Source organism: Beta vulgaris, chromosome 6 (genome assembly GCF_026745355.1).
Source record: "Beta vulgaris subsp. vulgaris cultivar EL10 chromosome 6, EL10.2, whole genome shotgun sequence".
In the NCBI taxonomy this organism is placed as follows: Eukaryota; Viridiplantae; Streptophyta; class Magnoliopsida; order Caryophyllales; family Amaranthaceae; genus Beta; species Beta vulgaris.
Genome location: NC_079207.1, coordinates 52,729,320 through 52,751,224, shown reverse-complemented (window position 1 = coordinate 52,751,224; position 21,905 = coordinate 52,729,320). Strand labels below are relative to the sequence as shown.

Sequence of the window (21,905 nt, the reverse complement as noted above, 5' to 3'; positions counted from 1 at the left end):
AATCCTAGTTGGACAAATATTGACTTGAGCGTCGGAGAGGGTTTCCTCACATCCACGAGGGTAACTCACGTTTGCTTATTGTGCAGCTATTCACCAAAGGACAGTATTCCCCATATCTTTGGCGGACTTCTCTTGAGACCGTCAACCGTTTCAGCACCGAAAAAAATATAATAGTGCATATATTCGTACAAATTAGTTGAATATGTGTGGCGAATAAGCCAATCTTCAATAATTATTTACAATTATTGTTTACATATCTACCTCATTTTTCCACGTTAAGGATTGCTTTCTACTACTAAAAATAATATATGCTTAAAAATTTAGAGTATCATAAATTTTTTGCTTCATTTAGTATTTAATCGTCCAGACAATTAATTTATCTAGAAATTATAATAGGGATGTATGTTTGACCTTAACAAGTTGATTCAATTTCATGTACTTCTTTATTTCCAACTTGGGTATGTTAGGAAGAAGATGTCACCTTAGAATTAGTCATTTCAGAAACAGGAACCCCATTATAGCTTTTTAGGGAGATGATTTCTTGTTTTGCTGAAGGGGTTCTTAGTTCTTAGTTCTTAAAAACAAATTATATGATTCCAAAGCATCGAAGTTAAGTATTGCAAGAAACTTAAAATAAATTATAGAGAGTTTTTGGTAGTTGGATGATGATTCTAAGGATTGGGTTACTTGTTACATTCATTTGCATTACAATTGGGGACGTAGCAGCACAAAGTCTAACAAATCGTCAAGATGGTAAATATTTGGTATTTTGGTTATGTCTATTTTTCATAATGTTGTAGTTCATCTCTTATTCCACTTGTTTGACGATCGACAACTTGTCAAAACAGAACTTTACAGATAAGGGAAATAATTTTTTATAATTTTTCTAGCAACTTAAAATCTTATAATTTTTTTTGGAAGATACAACCTTATTCTATTTTCAGGTGTTGATCCATCAATTTCCGACATTGATCCACCCATTTTTGAGTTTGTATATACCACTTTTCTTATTGATGCCGCATGGGCATTTTTTCCATCCTTTTCTCTCAATTTTCTCCTCAAAAGATCGTAAAAACCCCGACACACATGTAGAGAACATGGCGGATTGAAGTGTGTGAACACCGAAAAATAGGGTAAGGTTGTTTTTTCAGAAAAAAATTTTAGGCTCCGTTTGATAGGGCATAAAATATTTTCATGAAAAACTGTTTTCCTCTTTTTTTAATTTTACATTGTTTGGTGTGCAAAGGAGTGTAAAATATTGTATTATCTCATTTTCCCTATAATTGCTCTCCCAATAATAAAATCATTCTAAATGAAGGGAAAACTATTTACCTTCCATTTCCTTATCGGTCTTGTACACTCCCTCTTAGTCTCTTACTACCTCCTCACTTTTCCTTTCATTTTCTTTTCGTTTATCATTTTTGTTACCTGAAACCAAACAACAAAAATTAATTTTAGAATTATGTTCTTCATTGTGAAACTTTTTTTTTTTAATGAAAATCATTCTACACCAATAATAATATTTACAAACGAAGGCTACATTTTAAAGGATTAAATTACCAGATTATCTGTAGAAAAAATAACATATAAAGATTTGTTGTGACAAATTTTCCTTAAAACTTTTTATCAACCTTCATGTGAGCGCTGAGCACTAGAACCTCTTCCACCAAAGTTGGTTCTATATGTCACTAGCATTTTGTGCACGCGATGCGTGCGAGAATATTTTTAGGCCTAATTATAACTAAGTATTAAACAAATTGAAAACGCAAGTTAGTATTTAAGTTCACCTCCATTTTGTGAATAAGATTATTTCATGTTCTTTGTATGTTGTCATTCATTTTTGTGATTTTGAATAGTTTTTTGTTTTTCAAGTCTTATATGCGCATGTTCTTTTATAACCACTTGATATTCTGTACTAAATATCGTCATGTTCTTTTTTTTTGGTTTTATTCATTTTTGTAATTTATAATAGTTTTTGATTTCTCGCAGAAAAATACAAAATGTTGTAAAGTTTTAAGTCGTGAGAAAAATTATAAAAGATTGATCCCATTAAAAAATAGTACATAAAAATTTTGTTCTAGTGTTCTTTCATATAAATACCATATTATAATTTAACTTGCAATATACTTTTTTTTTACATAATTGGTAAAAGTGGTTTGTTAGTGGAAAATTTGTGATAGTAATTCTTTGATTTAGATAAGAGTAGTTTCTTTTTTATCCACATGAGCGTTAGTAGTTAAGGTGATCGATTGAAATTCCATCCAAATGAATCATGATGGGTTGGTATGAGTAATTTTTATTTTGAGCAATAAAACTTGTGCACTGTTTGTCTGATTTAATTTAGGAGGATTTTTTTTTTAAAAAAAAACCATGCTTGTTAACCGGGAATAGTTGGTCCATATACTTATTTGCCACTTAAATCGATATCGAGTGAAGACCCATCAGACCAACAAAAAAAATATTTCTCCAACTATTCATTCTCTTTCTCCTCTCAGTGTATAATTTAAGTACTTTTCTAACTATTCATTCTCTCTCCTCTCTCCCTACAAATCTACAACCTATATTTTGAAGGAACCTAGTTCATATTTGAAGGAACCCAATTCATCCAAGTATATATGCAATATACAATAACAAAATCAAGCGTTTCAAGTCTTAAGCAGTAAATCTAATTTGCGAACAACATCAAAGAAATACATGCAACAGTAGATTTTCAAGTCAACGTCAAAGAACAACATCAAAAAAATCAAGCATTTCAATTCAAGTCTTAAGCAGCAGTAGATCTAATTGGGTCGATTTTGTAACAAAGAAAGGTAATTTCTTAAATCATGGATTTCATTCTTTTCTCTATGATCCCAAAATTGTAACCCAAAAGTATAATACAATTTCAGTTTTTTTTCCTTGTCTAACTTCTAAATTATGATTTTAGAAATTGATATTTAAAAATTTTCATCATTTTAATTTTTCTCTTTTCTAAATGTTCACACTTTGAGTTTCAATTATATTTCAAATGAAATTTTAAATTTTCATACACAATATGATTTTGCATGAAATAGTCATTTTAATTTTACTCCTTTTCTAAATTTTAACACTTTGAGTTTCAATTATATTTGAAATGAAATTTTAAGTTTTTCATACACAATCTGATTTCGCATGAAATGGTCATTTTTAATTTTTCTCCTTTTCTAAATTTTAACACTTTGAGTTTCAATTATATTTGAAATGAAATTTAAAATTTTTCATACACAATATGATTTTGCATGAAATGGTTTTCGCAAATTAATGTAACTTTCTTTTTCTAACAATGGATTTTTGCAAAAGTTGTTCGCAAAAAGGTTTGATATTTTTTTGTTTTTCAAATTTTTTTTCTAAACATTGATATTTTGCAAAAGTTTTGGGCAAAAATTTTATATTGGAATTTTTTAAAAAAAGAACTAAATTTGTAAATTTTTCATCAGTGTCATAAATGAATTAAATTTCATATACATTTTGTTTTCTGATTTTATATGAAAATGAATCAAATTTAAGTCTAATTATATAAAAGCCCTATTCAACTAATTGCTATTATCTCCATTTTTTCAACTACATAACAGTCGACTAATGTGAAATAACTTTAAAGATTAAAAAAAATTATGTACATGTTTGAAAGTTCGCAAATCGCCGATGGACGAATGTGTGATATCATTGTCAAAATCTTATGTTTTTCTCATATTTGTGTTTATAGGTAATTTTTATGCGTGTGTAATTGTGAATGGTTATTGAGAACAATGATTTCTAAGTGAAATTTGTGAATGTTTTTGTATGTATTGACGTCCTAGTATATTAGTTTTAGTTTGTAAGATAATTTTTAGTTTTTGTATAGTTTCCTGATCATTTGAGTGATTTGCGTGATTTTTACAACGTAATTTTCTCAATTCTATGAGTGATTTGTAAAGTTTCCTCATATAAGTGATTTATGAGTGATTGTTGAAAATTAATTTCCGGTGGCTTTGTTTGAACCCATTTTGGTATTGAGATTTCTTTTGTAATTTAGAAAGAGAAGGGGGGCAGAATAGTCAGTTCAAAAGAGGACATCGTTGCTCCCCCTTCCCTTATATAATAGAGATATTGTCATGTATTTAACTATTTATTGTGACAAAAACGTCTTGCGAAGACTTGTGTTAGTTCTCGAGACTAAGCTTTAGTCCTGCATGTTGTGTACTTGTGCGTCGTAACATCTTGTTCACGAGCAGCTGGCCGGACGGTTGCATCTAAAGCCTCCTCACAACCGAGCAACCACCATCGAAACCATCCAAACCACCACAGAAAGCACGCACAACCACCAACGAAATCCAAAAAAGAAATTGGTAATTCTCCACCACTGAAACGTCTGGCCAGGACGTTGCAGCCATGGTGGAAATGTCCGGCCAGGACGTTCCAGTAGTGGAGATTACCAAATTTTTATTTTTGGTTTTTGTGGCTTGCTCGTGGGGGTTGCAGGGGTGGGGTGGGGGGTGGATTTGTGCATTTCACCACGGCCGTTTTGGATATTTAGGGCCCTATTATATAATGAAAATTGAGCCTTTTTTTTCGTTAATTAGAGAAAAGGACTATAATTTTTCATGAGTAAAAATATTAATTGATAGATTGATTTATTATTGATAATTATGAAAAAGTATTGATGACAATACTAAATTTAAAGACATCCCAGATTGAATTTTTGGTGAAAGAGATTGAGCAAAAACATATGAAGTATGGAGATGAAGACGTGGAGTATTTGTCGTTTATACAAAACATGATATTTTTCAAATTAAGCCCTTTTAAATAAAACCAAAAAGGTTAGACTAGGGCCCTATGTAAAGGGCTCTTTGCATACCCACAACTACGCCCTGCATTTCACCAAACAAGCAAACATAAATCTTATATCTCAATGGTTTTGAAAATCATGGAGCTACTATTGCTTGTTTGCAGCTAGTTCAAGTTTCTATTTTAATATTATTTAGTAGACAGGAATGAGATATTGAGATTTAGGATCATGAGTCAGAAGGTGATAATTGTTTTTCTTTTCGGTCATCAATTGTTTTCTATTACACTAACATTTGTATGCATGCATGAATAGATTGGTAATTTTTTTGCAATTATCTTGCTTTTCAATATCTAAAAGCTTCATATGTTGGTATAGTTGCTGCTTTGCAGGCCCTCACAAGTGGGTGGGGGAGTTTACCTCCGAACTGGATTGGTAAAGATCCTTGTGTTAATGGATGGGTAGGAATTACGTGCAGTGATTCTCGTATTACTGAGATGTAAGTTCTGCCCTGTACCTTTCTAATGGTGTTATTTCCAGACCATCTTTTCAAGTGTGGATAACTGATAACCTGGCACTTGTTATGTTTCAGACAACTTTTAAGTATGGATTTGACAGGTCAGCTAACTGGAGATCTTGCATCTTTATCGGAACTCCAGATTCTGTAGGTTTCCGTATTATACTTATGTTATATTACATGTAACTCTCCTCAAATATGCTTTTGTTGCAGAGAAATCCCACTATAGCTATACCTATTACTATTAGTGTGGGGATCATTACAATATGCATATTGAGCTATATAGCTGTCTTTCTGATGATTATAAATTTGAATTAATATGAGAATAATAATCTTGTTTGTTCTGGTGTTATAGCTACTCACCTGATCCGGTCTGTGCAGAGATCTATCGTTTAATAGAGGGCTTACAGGTCCTCTTCCACAGAGTGTTGGGCGATTGTCAAGGCTTATAAGCTTGTGAGGAAACTTGATTATTCTGTACAAATCATTACATTTGCAACTTATGTATTGCTCTTTTTTAACTACTAACCTATTTTTCCCCTTTCTTTTTCAACGTTCAAGAATCCTTATTGGTTGTGGTTTTTCTGGAAGAATTCCAGATTCAATTGGATCACTAAAACAGCTTCACAAATTGTAAGAATTTAACGTTTCTTTTAATCCTTGTTCAGTTTTGTTTCGGTCTCTCTGAATATAATGCATGTTGTCTCACTGATATCTGTTCTTTTTTAAATGTTTAGTTATGAAACATCTTTATATTTTGTTTTGCTAATACCTAAATGATGAATATTTACGCCTTGCAGATCTCTGAATGGAAACAATTTTACTGGACCAGTGCCAGCAACTATCGGTAACATGCTAAATCTTTATTGGCTAGATCTTGCTGATAATCAGCTCAGTGGAAGCATTCCCGTTTCCATTGGAGACACACCTGGACTTGATCTGCTAGTTGATACGAAGCACTTGTATGCATTGTTCCTCTATCTGAAGGCAGTTATTATTTTGCTCATCTTTCCGTATTCATATGCTTCATATGCTAACTTACAATTTCTGATCTGAGTTGTTTTAACCTTTTCAGTCACTTCGGACAGAACCAACTCTCTGGAACGATCCCGCCTCGTCTTTTTAACTCGAATATGACTCTGGTTCATGTGTAAGTGCTGTTACAACTTACAAGTGCCTGCTTGTTTTGCTTGAGTGAATGCATTCATGTGTCTGCTGGACTTTCATATTTACTGCTTTCCTTTTTATAACAAAAGGTTCAGAAGATTAGTAAACAAGAAGAATTATGCTATTGTTCAATTGACCTTCTCATATATAAAGCAAACGGTTCATGGATAATTTATCTAATTGAATCAGGTTCAGAAGTGTTGTCAGAGCAGTAGTAACAGCATATAGTTGTTATCAGTAGCTAAAACTGCTTTCTTCTACCATATGTTCAATGAAGAAATAATTACCGCAGAAGAAAGAGTTGGATTTTCACTGTTAGAACCGTACTAAATCAACTGGAAAGGTTAAACCTTAGTGATGGTGTGCAATTCTTTTGACGAACAAATATTCATGACAACTATTAAAAGTAGTCTTGAGGGCTACGAAAATGAAGCTAAACTATAGTAGAAAGTACTAAACATTCTGTAACACCAAATGACACATAATTACTTCATAGATTTCCATCATAACATCACTTTGGATATATCTTAATGCTAATATACAGCCCTAAAGGACACGGTATACATATAACTCTAGTAGTTTTCATGAATATGCAATTCTGAAATGAAATTGCTGCAGAATTGCTTATATTTTATGAGTTTTCTGTTGGTTAATCCCTGGTCCATTTCAGTGTTTGTCCTAATGTTTTCTAGTCAACTATTTTTGGTAGTTATATCTGATTGATAAGGCTAAATATCTAAAGTTCACAGGCTTTTTGACAACAATCGCCTCACTGGGACCATTCCTTCAACATTAGGTCTTGTCCAGACATTGGATGCAGTGTAAGTATCACATAAGGCAGATTTCTATCTTTATTCTGATATCTCGGATTGCTAATACCTCTTCTGTATCAGTCGTTTTGATAGAAATTCATTGAGCGGGGATATTCCATCCAACATCAACAACCTAACTCTTGTTAATGAGCTGTAAGCAGATAATGAGAAATTGCTGATTTGCTTACCAACTTCATTTACCATCTTATATAATGTTCTTTAAGAGGCCTTTGGTATTGATATTTCAGGTTCTTGTCCAACAATGAATTTAGTGGTCCTGTGCCTGATCTGACCGGCATGAACAGCCTTAGTTTTTTGTAAGTGCAGACAGAATCACTTATCTAGTCATTTGTATCAGTCAGTATATACTTCCTCCTTTCCAAGATTATTGCAACATCACCTGGGCATATTATTTAAGAAAGCCATGTAAAGAGGAGATAGATAGAGATACATAAAAAGTGGGACCTGTGTGATATGAGAGATAGAGGGAAAATATTAATAAATAAAGAAACGTTGCAATTAAAAAAGAACAGAAGAGGTATATATATTTTTTCTGTCATTATCAGTTATCACCTAAACTCTGTTATATTTCTAGACATCTATAATTTCTTTTTTATTGACCATGCTTCGATTTGCAGGGACTTGAGTTATAACAATTTTGAAGCTACAGAATTTCCACAGTGGCTTTCTACCTTACAGTCCCTGACCACAATGTATGTCAATCTTCTCCCTCTATTCTACTCATCTTGACATGTCAGGCTTACAATATTAACATATGGTTAAGAATGAGGACAATAAGGTTTGGTGATTTTCTGGTGCATGACACTGTTTCTGAAGAAAATTTGCTAAATTTTTGTTGGCAGAATGATGGAACAGACAGGACTTGAAGGAGAGATACCAGAAGAATTCTTCAGCATCTCTCAGTTACAGACTGTGTGAGTGCCTAACTTAATGTTTCAAGTTTGAAAAGAATTTCTGCTATTAAAGACAACATTGTTATATATGTAACTGTTTATGTAGTTTGACAATGACAGAGATAGTCGATTATTGTTCACAGAAATTTGAGGGACAACCAACTTAATGGCGCTATTAGAATTCCGAGTAACTACAGCAGACAATTGCAGCTCATCGACTTGCAAAACAATTCCATTGTGGCAGCCACATTGGCACCTGAATACACTTTCCAATTGATGTAAGCTTTGTAATTCACTCATCCTTCTGCACATCAATAGCTTTCAGATTCTCATTTATATTCTGATTATGTTACTCGGACTCCTTGTATCGGACACGATTATGTGTCCAAGTGTCTGACTTGGCTATTCATTCAAATTATCCATAATTTTTTGAATGGATTGTCGTGTTGTCCATACCCATGACCAAGTGTCAAGGATCGACACGGGTACTTGAGGTAAAATGAAGAGGTCCAAGTAGCATATAATTCTAATTATGTGAATCTCAACATCTAGGTCTTAAGTCTTAATGTACTAAGCAAAATGTACACCCTTTTGCAGGCTAGCTTATAACCCATTTTGTCAGAGTCCTGACCTGAGTTCACCTTACTGCAACATTCAGCAGAATCTTGGTTCCTCGTTTTCAACTCCAGTAAATTGTGATCGTCTCCGTTGTACTTCTGAGCAAATTTTAAGCCCTAACTGCATTTGTTCATATCCGTTTACTGGAACTTATATTTTCAGAGCTCCCGGAGCCCTAGGAAACTCTGATTCCTTCAAAGTTCTTCAGGACCATATATTTGATAGATTAAGGAATTTAACACTGCCTGTAGATTCTGTCTCTCTAAGTAATATAACTGTAAATGAATTTGGCAACCTTCAAATGCAACTGGCAATTTTTCCAGCCGGAGAAGTTAATTTCAATAGAACAGGAACTTCCATGGTTTCCTCTGTCTTCAGCAACCAGACTTACAAGCCACCTGATGTGTATGGTCCCTATACTTTTGACGCTAATTTCTACCCATACTATGATGGTTAGAGTCTTCAATAAATCTTTGATTCTTTCTTGGTTTGACATTGTTGTCCCCCTCTTTACCCACCCCTAACCTGCCTCTCACTCAGAGATTCCCTGTACCTACAGGATTTATAAGAAGCAGGAATCCATCCCATACAAACATAATTGTTGGAGCCATTGTAGGAGGTTCCATTCTATTTTTGCTATTGGTATGTGCGGGAGGCTATGCGTATTATCAAAAGAAGAGAGCCAAGAAGGCAAAGCAGCAAGCCAATCCATTTGGTAATTAACAGTTAAATAAAAACCAATGAAGCTTGGCAGCTTGCTGATTAATCTTTCCACATTGCAGTGTCTTGGGACTCTCATGGAACGGGGGGTGACGTTCCTAGGTTAAAAGGCGCCAGATTTTTCACATTGGAAGAGCTGCAGAAAAGTACCAACAATTTCTCTGAAACCAACAATGTTGGTTCTGGAGGTTATGGGAAGGTCGGCTTCGATATTGGTTAAAGAAAAGTGAATTATGATTTAGTTCTGTTTACCCCCGTTTCTTATGTTATTAATTAGATGATAACGTGATGATTTATATGTCACCCTTGTCACTTCTTGATCTTCGCCCAGCCTTCTATTTTTGAGCTAGTTGGAGGTTAACATGGAAACTGTATCCATGTTCAGGTTATTTTGATTTCTTTTTATCATTACAAATCGTATCATACTAAAATTTGGAGTTTTGAAGTTCAATAGCCATCTGACAACTCTACTGTCCTACTTTTTTCTTAATATAGAAAAAGAAAAAAAAGGGTTTAGCTTCAGCTATATTATTTGGATTCTTTAAACGATAAAAAATTTGGTATCAAATGTTGAAATAAACAATTAGTGACAAAGTACACTTGAAATCTTTTATATTGAACTTGTAAGGAAGATTTTTTCTTTATCTCTTTATACATATAATGACATCTTGTGGTTAATTAAAATTTAATATTATTATTTTTTGCAGGTCTACAAAGGAATTCTTTCTGATGGCCAGATTGTTGCTATTAAAAGATCCCAGCGAGGATCTATGCAGGGTAGTCGAGAATTTAAAAATGAGGTAGAGCTATTATCAAGGGTTCACCATAAGAATCTTGTTAAACTTGTTGGATTCTGCTTTGACAAAGGAGAACAGACTCTGGTTTATGAGTTCATTGCAAATGGTACTCTAATGGACGGTCTTTCAGGTATCTTTCTTACTGCTTTACATTCAGGCAAGGTAGAATGCTACTGTTTGATCTCGTGATATTTGATGTACGTGTGATCTTGATTTGATTTTCGACTCTATATTTTGCTGGTAAAGCTGTTAGAAACAGTTATTTTGGTCCATCACTTCTATGTTTGCAAGTTGCAAAAGTATGCTGGTCATCAAAGAGATGCTTTTATAAAAGAAATAAAACTCAGCATATTGGAACTTCAACTGTAGTTTCTTTTTCAGCTTGTTTCATATGAAGTAATATACTAAAGTATGCTGGTCATCAAAGAGATGCTTTTATAAAAGAAATAAAACTCAGCATATTGGAACTTCAACTGTAGTTTCTTTTTCAGCTTGTTTCATATGAAGTAATATACTAAGAAAGTGGTAACTAATTCGTGTACAGTTTTACATTGAGCATCCCGTATGAATATTCCATGGTAATGCACCTCTATGACCAAGATGGTGATAAGTTGTAACAATGAAGATTAAGAAAAATAATGGAAAATTTTAATCTCAAAGCTGATGCACACATACTAATATTAGTTAAATTAGAAATCACATACAAGAAACTATGTTCATATTTTAGATATTCAAAGGGTTTTCTAAGCCTCCAATCTTAATCAATATATAAGATATAATATTGGAAATCTCATTTGAGTTACATTTCTAAAAAATACTTCTGGTTATATAATTTGATTTCGCAGCATCTTAAAAAGTTAAAAAGTGATCTTCATCTTATATTTCTATATATATGAAATGGATTAAGGAAAAAAAGTTACTTGAATAACTATAAGAATAGCTTCCCGAAAGTATTTTTTTTCTAAATAGTTACCGTTGTAAGCTAATTTTTTTATTAATGAATAAGTGATCAAATCTTAAGCATTAAAATTTCAAACTACTCCTGAAAAATTTGTGATGAAGGGAGCTTTTATATACTTCTATTACAATGACTTGTTGTTATTAGCCTTATAAGAGGCTTTGTGCTATATTCATATATTGTGCAAATATAATATGGAGATAGAATTGGAGAGAAGTATTATCATTGAATCAAAATTATGTTTTATCTTCTACATTGTTACAATATATATATATATTGTATGAATTACTTAAAACAACAAACATGGGGAGGGATTTTCTCTTCTACACCTTTTTTCAATGAAAGATAATTTAATGCTAATAATAGAGCTTAAGCTATATAGTAAATCAATGTGAATCTATACTTTATTAATGGAGAGAGGAGACCGTTATTTTAACACTCCTCTTTGGAACTCTTCTCTCTCATCCCAAACATGTTTCTTAGTATCTCGAATCTACCCTTTGGAAGAAGGGGTTTGGTGAAAATGTCTGCGTGCAACTTGATCATCTCCCTTGCAATGAACAAGTTTAACTTCACCTTCATTCTCTGCTTCACTAATGGAGCGATACTTCACTTTTATATAATTTGTTTTTCGATGAAAAAACTGAATTTTCAGTAATGGTTATTGTTGAATTTTTATCACAATGAATGATAGTAGCTCCTCCTTGAATTTCACCGAGGTTTGACATAATCTTCCTTAGTCATATTGCTTGTTTAGAGCTGCACAAGCTGCAATGTCTTCTGCTTCAGCTGTAGATTGGGCTATTGTGTCTTGTTTTTTAGATGACCATGAAAACACACCATTTCCTAGTGTAAATGTATAACCTGAGGTGCTTCTCATATCATCTTGAGACCCTGCCCAATCACTGTCGGTATAACCATACTCGGACTGGTAGAGGTTTGAAAATGAATTCCATAGCCTGTGGTTCCCTTCACATATCTTAAGAGCCTTTTGGCAGCTCCTACATGAAGTTGGCTTGGATTCCGCATGAATCTGGAGAGGAAACTTGTTGCGAAAATAATATCAGGTCTAGTTGCAGTAAGATAGAGTAAGCTTCCAATTATGCTTCTGTAGATTCTCTCATCTGCCATCTTGTGCCCATCATCCTTGTATAACTTCTCATTAACTTGGAGTTGTCACATGATTTCAATTCTCGAAGATAAATTTCCTTAGTAAACTTTCTGCATATTTCATCTAGCAACGGAAGATTCCTTCGGGACTTTGATTAACTTCCATACAAGGGAAATAACTCAGAAGTCCTATATCATTCATCTCGAATTCATCTCGAATTCTTGCATCATTTTTTTCTTAAAATTTAAAATCAATTCTTGATTATTGCATGTGATCATAGTTCGAAAATACGGTTTCGGTGACGGTTGTGGTAACGGTCACGGTGATGCGGGAACGAGAATATCGGCTTAAACCATGAAATATTCCTAAAACCCGCCTAAAATGCGGTTTTTTTACACCTTTACGATGCGGGTAATATTGGTTCGGTATATTCGAAAACCTTTACGACACGGGTGATACGATACGATGCGGCCTTGTTTTGACACCATGTCTGTGATGATTAGATCATCCACATACAAGGAAAGAATTAGAATATCTCCATTCTTGTGTTTCTTGACATTAAGAGTATGCTCACTTAGACTTTTTTCGAACCCTTCATGAGTGAAATAATCATCAATTATGTTGTACCAAGCTCTTGGAGCCTGCTTGAGACCATATAAGGCCTTTTTAAGCTTACTTGCCCTTTCACTTCCAATCCGAGCAGTTGCTGAACATATATCTCTTCACTTAGATACCCATTAAGGAATGTTGACTTGACATCCATCTTATGTACCTTCCATCCCTTTGAGGCAGCTAAGCTAAAACAACTCGAATAGTGTCATGTCTTGATACAGGCGCAAATGTCTCATTGTAATCAATGCCGAATTGTTGAGAATAACCCTTGATAACAAGTCTTGCTTTATACTTCAAAATAGTGCTATTTGTATTAAACTTTATCTTGTAAATGCACTTGACTCCAATGGCTTTCTTATGAGGAGGTTTTTCAACTAATTTCCGAGTTTTATTTTTGTCGATCATTCGAGTTTCTTCTTTCATGGCAGCCCTCCATTCTGAAAATTGAACTGCTTTATTATAATGAGTGGGCTCAATGATTACTACATGACAAGATTCTGAATCTTTACTCTCATTATGCTCCGGAAATCTTGCATACAACTCTGTGATAGACTTCTTTCCTCTAGGACCCGTGGCAGAAGAGGATGGTGGTCGAGGTAAACTTAGGGTGCGTTCTGTTCAACTTAAAAAATTAAGTTTCAGGTCCAATAAGTTCAGATAAGTTCAGATAAGTTCAGATAAGTTCAGATAAGTTGCAATAAGGTCTAATAAGTGCAATAAGTTCCAATAAGGTCTAATAAGGTCCAATAAGCTCCAATCAGGTGCAATAAGTTCCAATCAGGTGCAATAAGTTCCAATCAGGTCTAATAAGGTCCAATAAGTTCCAATCAGGTCTAATAAGGTCCAATAAGTTCCAATCAGGTCTAATAAGGTCCAATAAGGTCCAAATAGTCAATGTTTAATAAACATTTGTATTATTGTCCACTATTTTGTTACTCATAATTTCATATACTATTAGCGGATTATGTTATTATTAGAATTTTAATTAAAGTAACAATGATTATATAGTATTATACTTGTATTAGTGCCTATTATTTTATTATTTATTTGTATTATGTCTATTTTTTATTATTCATATTACATTAGCTGATTATTTATTAAATTATTTTTTATCAAAGTACCACAATGTATATTATTATACTTGTATTATTGTCTATTATTTGATTATTCATATTGCTATTGAATAATATTATAATCATGGTCAAATAATTAAGGTTAACAATAATAATAATAATTATAGTTATAGTTATGTATAGGCAAATATATATATATAGTAATTTTTTTGTTAAATTAATTATCATAAGAGATAATTAATAATCATTGTTTTTTAAAGGACGAATTATAATAATTATTATTCCATAAAAAATTTTGAGGGGTAGTATTTACGTTAATGGTAATATTTATGTTATTCATGGTCAATGTTTTTGTCTAATAAGGTCAAATAAGTTTCAATCAGGTTCAATAAGGTCTAATAAGTTTCAATCAGGTCCAATAAGGTCTAATAAGTTTCAATCAGGGTCAATAAGTTCCAATAAGGTCCAATAAGGTCAATCAGGTTCAATCAGGTCCAATAAGTTCCAATCAGGTTCAATCAGGTCCAATAAGTTGAATCAGGTCCAATCAGGTTTAATAAGTTCCAATAAGTTCAGTTCAGGTTCAATAAGTTCAGTTCAGATAAGTTCCAATAAGTTCAGGTCCAATAAGTTGAATAGAATGCACCCTTAATGGTGTATGAAGGTAAATCAACTTCGATTTCCATTTCTAAATAAGGTGTTCCTATTTTTGGAATATTTATGCGTCTCTATTCTTCTTTTTTTGTTTCCCAATTCCACAATGCATCTTCGTCAAAAGTAACATCTCGACTTATGACAACTTTCTCATTTTCTAGATTGAGAATTCTATAACCTTTTGATTGAGAACTATAGCCAATAAATATTTCTTTCTTTGCTTTCTAGCTTACTTCGTTTATGATCTTGAACGTGAAAATAACATATGCTCCCAAATACACGAAAATGTTTTGTCGATGGCTTATCACCAGACCAAGCTTCTAAAGGTGTCATGCCTTTGATAACCTTGATCATTCCTCCATTTTGAATATAAACTGAGGTGTATACCGCTTCTGCCCATAAGTTCTTTGGAAGTCTTTTCTCTTCGAGCAAACATCTAGCCGTTTCCCTTATAGTCCTATTTTTCCTTTCGGAAGCATCATGTTTTTGTGGTGTATATGTAACTGTTGGAGTTACACAATTTACAAATTGCTAACTCTAATAATATTAAAGATTATATAAAAGAGAAATGAATATGGGTTACAACCCAAAATATGATATAAACTTATTCTGAATATATATAATTTTAAAATATAAATTTCCTCTTATATCTCCTTAAGATGTCTCAAATATTCTTCCTTTTCTTTTTTCTTTCTTCTGTTTACCTTACAATGAAATGCCAAAACCTATATTTATAACAACTTAGTTCTAAACAAACAAAGGGTGATATCAATTTTATCTCCTAACCACTATTTATTTAAACAAAACTTATTATTAGAAAACTAACCATAATGATGCTATTTTAAAGTTTGTGTTTCAACACATCCCATCAAACTTTAAATGTCATTCCAAGTAACTCTCTTAACCTTTTGAATGTGTCGAGAGACAGGGCTTTGTAAAAATGTCTACAACTTGCTCAGTAGTATTACAATACTTTAGCATGATTGTCCCTTGTTTAACTTGATCTCGAAGGAAATGGAATCGGGTATCAATATGTTTACTTCTCCCATGTTGTACTGGATTTTTAGCAAGTTTTATTGCTGACACGTTATCTATATAGATTGTAGTTGCTCCTTCTTGAACATGACTAATTTCTTTCAGTAAGTTCCTCAACCATAACCCTTCACAGACGGGAGATGAAGATGCTATATATTCTGCTTTGCAACTTGACAATGCAACAACTGGTTGTTTTTTCGAAATCCAAGTGAAAGCAGTTGAACCTAGATAGAAAGCATACCCAATTGTACTTTTTCTTTCATCTTGATCTCCGGCCTAGCCGAATAGTGTTGCTTCATCTCCATAAGAGTAAAACATCCCATGATCTAAGGTACCTTTAATATACCTTACTATTCTTTTTGCAGTACACCAATGTGAGTCTTTTGGTGCTTCCATATATCTACTGACAAGCCCAACTCCATATACAATGTCTGGCGTAGTTTTGGTTAAATATCTTAGACTTCCAACAAGACTTTTATATAAAGTTGGATTGATTGGTTTTCCTTCTCCAACTTTTGTAATCTTTGTCCCTGTTGCAACAGGAGTGTTCATGGGTTTACATGAGTCCATTTTAAACTTTTCAAGAATCTCTTTTGCGTATTTCTTTTGTGAAATGAATATCCCATCTTCACTTTGTTTTACTTCTATCCCAAGGAAAAAATGCATCAGTCCACAATCACTCATTTCAAATTCTTTGAACATTGTCGCTTTGAAATCTTTGAACATACTTTCGTTGTTCCCAGTGAACAATAGATCATCAACATATAAACTTACTATAAGGATATAATCACCATTTTTCTTCACGTAAACTGCATGTTCGTACGGGCATTTGGTAAAACCGTTGTGTATCAAATATCCATCAATGCGTGCATTCCATGCACGAGGAGCTTGTTTTAAACCATAAAGTGCCTTTTTCAAGCGGAGCACTTTATTTTTCTTGCCCCTTGATAATGAAACCTTCTGGTTGTTCTACGTAGACTTCTTCTTCGAGAATGCCATTTAGGAATGCAGATTTAACATCAAGCTGGTATATCTTCCATTTATGATGTGCTGCAAGTGAAATCAACAATCTCACGGTGTCTAAACGAGCTACGGGAGTAAATACTTCATCATAATCAACTCCATATTTTTGCTTGTAACCTTTTGCTACAAGTCTTGCCTTGTATCTGTCAATGGTTCCATCGGCACCTCTTTTGATTTTATAAATTCATTTTACACCAATAGCCTTGTGACCTTTTGGTAATGTAGTGAGCTCCAACGTATCATTCTTCTCTATTGATTGGATCTCTTCTTTCATAGCAGATATCCATTCTTTTTCTTCAACAGCTTCTTCAAAATTGATGGGTTCATGATCACCATATAGACAAAATAAATCAACTTCTTGAACTTCGGTTGTGTTCTCATAAATGTCTCTTAAGCTTCTCATCTTAACAGGAGTTTTAGATGATGAGCCTGATCCTTCTCTTGATGATGATGATGACGATGAATCATTGTTATTTATTGGAGTCCTTGGTGGAGTTTGTTCAAAATTCTTCTCCGTAACATCATTGTACTCTTCATATACAATTTTCTCTTTTTCTTTTTCCTTTTCGTGTTCATCCCATTTCCAAGATTCTCCTTTGTTGAATATCACATCCCTACTCTCAATCAACTTTTCAGTTCTTGGATTATATAATTTATAATCTTTTGATTGTGAACTATATCCAATGAAGATACATTTTTCACCACGATCATCCAACTTCTTTCTATTTGCCTTGGGTATTTGAGCGTAGGCAATACACCCAAACACTCTCAAATGTTCTAACATTTGGTTTCTCACCACTCCATGCTTCTTGTGGAGTCATATTTTTCACACTTTTCGTAGGACATCGATTTAGAATATAAGTTGTCCAAGCAACAACTTCAATTGCTTCGGCAATCCTCTTTCTTTCAAGATGCTTCGTGTCATGTCTAGAATTGTTCGATTCTTTCTTTCGGCAATTCCATTTTGTTGTGGTGTATAAGAGGCTGTGAATTGTTGCCATATACCAGTAGCTTTGCAATAATTTTTGAATACATTCGATTTATATTCACCCCCTCGATCTGATCTCAGGGTTTTCAACTTTATCCACTTTCTAACTCTACTCGAGACTTAAATTGCATAAATGTACCGAATGCAGCTGATTTCTCCTTCAACATATACACCCATAGTTTCCTGCTATAATCATCGATGAAGGTAATTAAATAGCGATTACCTCCTAAAGATACCGGTTCCAATGGGCCACAAATATCTGTGTGTACGAATTCCAATGGTGCTTTTGCTCTCCATGATAATCCCTTGTAACTTGTTTAGGATCTTCAATGGTAGGCAAGCCATGCACCATATTCTTCGATTGCAAAAGTTTTAGGCCATTGAAATGCAAATGCCCAAAACACTTATGCCATTTCCATGAATCATTCTCAATAACACCATAGAAGCATTTTTGTACCTCGATGTTAAGTTGCAGCGGAAACATGCGATTCTTCGCCATATTTGATTGAGCAATAAGTCTTCCACTTTTATCTTTAAGTTGAAGATTATTACCCTCCATATGAACAATATATCCCTTTTCCAAAAGTTGCCCAATACTAAGGATGTTGCTTTTCATATCAGGCACGTAGTAAACATTAGAAATGAATTCTTCATTTTCATTTGCTTGAAATATTCGTATTTTCCCTTTACCTTCAACTTGTAGTTTGGATGAATCTCCCAAACTTACAATACCTTGCGCATTCTCATCAAGGTCAATAAAATATTCTCTTCTACCACACATATGGTTACTCGCACCAGAATCGAAAAACCACACGTCTTGCTGATTACTAGCATCTTCATGCGCTAGCAACAATGTAGGACTTTCCTCATTGTTTTTTGAAGATTCAGCAAAATTCAAATGATTTCCCTGATCTTAGTGCAATATGCTTACCTAAGGATCAAGTCCATCATGAGAGGACTAAACATATTGATGTGAGATATCATTTCCTGAGGAGTGAGACTAGAATTAAGGTGAAAAAGGTAGGAACTGCTGATAATGCTGCTGATATGTTCACCAAGCCGGTTCCGCAGAGTAAGTTTCAACATTGTTTGGACTTACTCAATGTTCGTGATTGTTAATTGCCCTTCTTGGCAATTCTGGGGTCCTTAGGGACTAATCCGTTCTGGTTGTCTTTTGGGACAAATCTGGTGTTTGGGAGATTCTGGGCGTTGTGATCAATGCATCTGGTTTTCTGGTTATTGTGAGAGGATTCAAGTCAAGGTGGAGATTTGTAGAAGTTTATGTCTTGAATGTGTTTGATGAAATGCGTCAAAATGCGTCAAAGGCAAATCTGGGGTACCGCCCGATCGGGTCGGGCGAGGCCGCCCGATCGGGCCCGTAACGAGCTGAGTGTTGGAAGTGAAAAGAAGAAGCACCCGATGCCATTGGGCGTGTTCGCCCGATCGGGCGAAGTACCGAACAACGACCGGGCGAGCTTCGCCCGATCGGGCGCGCAACGAAACTGGGAAGGAGTAAAAACCGCCCGATCGGGCGGATGTCGCCCGACCCGATTGGGCGGCTGCCCGGTAAACGCGGAAACGCGTTTTCTGACGGGAATATAAATATGTTATTTATATTCTAGGGTTTTAGACTACGAAAACACTCTATTCTCTCTATAATATGTTTTACTCACATAATAAAATATTCTCCCTCTCTCTGCCGTGGACGTAGCCAAATTGGTGAACCACGTAAATCTGTTGTCTGATTTTATTGTTTTTGCATTCATAATTTGTTTCTCTCTCACGTCTTTTATAACAAGATAATTTAATGCTAATAATAGAGTTTAAACTATATAGTAAATTGATGTGAACCTATACGTTATTAATGGAGAGAGGAGGCCGTTATATCAACACTTGTAAATTAACACCACAAGGCTGCAATGTGTGACTTAAGTTCTGTTAGAACTTGGATGCATGCTTCTGCCACTTCAAGTTCATTAATGCTGTTGGTCTGTTGGCACTGCAATAATAGAACCATGATTTTATGAAATGGTGAAGATGCACTACTGTGGACATTCATATAGACTATTGGATGAAAAATTACATTTATAATCATTACTTTTTCTTAAAGCAAGGACAAAGAGACGAGTGGTTAACATTTTTAAGTTCTCCCTTTTCACTAGGGGGTGATGCTAATGAGAAGTGAACTTAGATGACTAACCGTTTCTTTATCGAGTAAATCAGAATGTAGCTACTTATTAATCATCCAGTGCATCAATTCTTTGCTCTCGTACTTGCACATATGACTGTTCGATAAAATCCTAGCTCAATCTGATCAGGTTCATCACTTGATGCCCACTACATTCTATGTGGTCTCTCATGTTTTTTGAATGATATGTGCAGGAATGTCTGGGATTCAATTAGACTGGGTAAGAAGACTGATGATAACCCTTGGCTCGGCTCGGGGTTTGCAATATCTGCACGAGCTTGCTGATCCACCGATCATACACAGGGATATCAAGTCAACTAACATCCTCCTTGATGAACGTCTAATTGCAAAAGTTGCTGACTTTGGCCTCTCCAAGCTGTTTGGTGACACTGATCAAAAGGGTTATGTTACTACCCAAGTCAAAGGAACCATGGTCAGTCTGACTCTTCAGCCCTCTTTTTTTATTTTTCCTTATAAATTTCCTTAAACACTTTCGAAAACTAGGTATCATTGGTGTTTGACATGTTCAAACCAATGCTCTCTGTAGTAATAGGATCTCATCTACCATTAGTCATCTAGTGGGTCTTACAACCTAGATTGGGCTAGAGTCCCTGAATCTGATGCTACTCTAACGAGTCAAATTCACTTTCGTGTCTAAGTGTCCAACATGCCTTTTTCTATTAAATGCTTCAATGTTCTTAGTCCACAATTAAACACACCATGTCATGTGCATTACAGAGTGTAAAGGATTTAACGCAGTTAAAGTAGCAAAGACCTTAGATTGGCTGGTCTTTCTAAAATGGCTTTGCCTTGAACCTCATTTCCTTGTTGCTTGTGCTGGTTAAATTGAGCAAATCGAGTCATATATGATGCCATACATACTTTTGTATAATCACGTTATTAGCAGCGGGTCTTTCAAAGTGTTTCTACAATAGATGAGCAATGAGTGTCGTTTGTGGCTCGTACTAGTATCCTCGGTAGTTGTTGCATCATGTAATCCTCTCAAATCACCATTCACACACCAATTTTGATAATGTAAAAAACTACGCAGATTTGTAATTTAATTTAAAAAGCAAAATTGTATTATTGATATTTGTTCTCTTTGCTGGTGCAGGGATATTTAGATCCTGAATATTTCATGACTAACCAATTGACAGAGAAAAGTGATGTTTTTAGCTTCGGAGTGGTTATGTTAGAAATGGTAACAGCGAGAAAACCAATACAAGACGGAAAATACATTGTTAAAGAGATCAAAGAAGCAATGGACATGACAAAAGATCTATATAGCCTTCATAGAGTAATCGACCCAATTCTTCTAAGAAACAGAACTATGCTAGTTGGGCTAGAGAAGTTCGTGGATTTGGCATTGCAATGTGTGCAAGAAGACGGAGCTAATAGGCCTACTATGGGTGAGGTTGTAAAAGATATAGAGCAAATTGCTAAGCTACCAGGTATGAATCCTAATGCTGATTATATGACAACTTCTCAAAGTTACGAAGGTGCCAGTGGAGGGAACTTTGGACACCCTTAATATGATTGATTCACTTTTCCAGTATAGTGGAAGTATTTCGATTACAAGGACTGAGTGACAGAAATTTGGAAATGATTTTGACAAGGGGTAAATTTCCTGTATCCAAGGATGAAAAACAAAGGTGTATACATTGTAAATATGATACTTCTTCACTACCCATTTTCATAACATTTTGTATTCTGTATTTTTTCAGTAATAAAATAATATTTATTTTTTGTTAACTTGATTGGTTGTGAGCTATTGGGTTTTGGACAAAGTGGATATTTAAGTGAAATATTGAATGAGTTATTGTTCAAAGATGAAAGTAATCTTTGTTAACCAAATTTCAGAACTCCTGTCCACACTTCAGAATGGGACAAGATTGTTGGCCTGTATGATGCACAATCCATAACGTCTATTCCACTTCT

General features: G+C 34.2%; 1 protein-coding gene across 2 annotated transcripts; it reads left to right on the top strand.

The window, feature by feature from the left end:
• Positions 1–4,875: 4,875 nt before the first annotated feature.
• Positions 4,876–21,719, top strand: LOC104896981 (leucine-rich repeat receptor protein kinase HPCA1). 2 transcript variants are annotated; one of them, XM_019250349.2, is made up of 18 exons: positions 4,876–5,279; positions 5,373–5,444; positions 5,679–5,753; positions 5,859–5,930; positions 6,098–6,259; positions 6,373–6,447; positions 7,214–7,285; positions 7,358–7,429; positions 7,525–7,593; positions 7,915–7,989; positions 8,140–8,211; positions 8,334–8,468; positions 8,788–9,260; positions 9,368–9,523; positions 9,591–9,727; positions 10,236–10,455; positions 20,162–20,400; positions 21,082–21,719. In XM_019250349.2, the coding sequence occupies exons 2-18, from the start codon at positions 5,386–5,388 to the stop codon at positions 21,496–21,498; spliced, it is 2,580 nt and encodes an 859-aa protein (XP_019105894.2). In that variant the 5' UTR covers positions 4,876–5,279; positions 5,373–5,385; the 3' UTR covers positions 21,499–21,719. The 2 variants fall into 2 exon arrangements, with proteins under 2 accessions (XP_019105894.2, XP_048502383.1); XM_048646426.2 differs by lacking the exons at positions 20,162–20,400; positions 21,082–21,719 and adding an exon at positions 13,435–13,582.
• Positions 21,720–21,905: the final 186 nt, after the last annotated feature.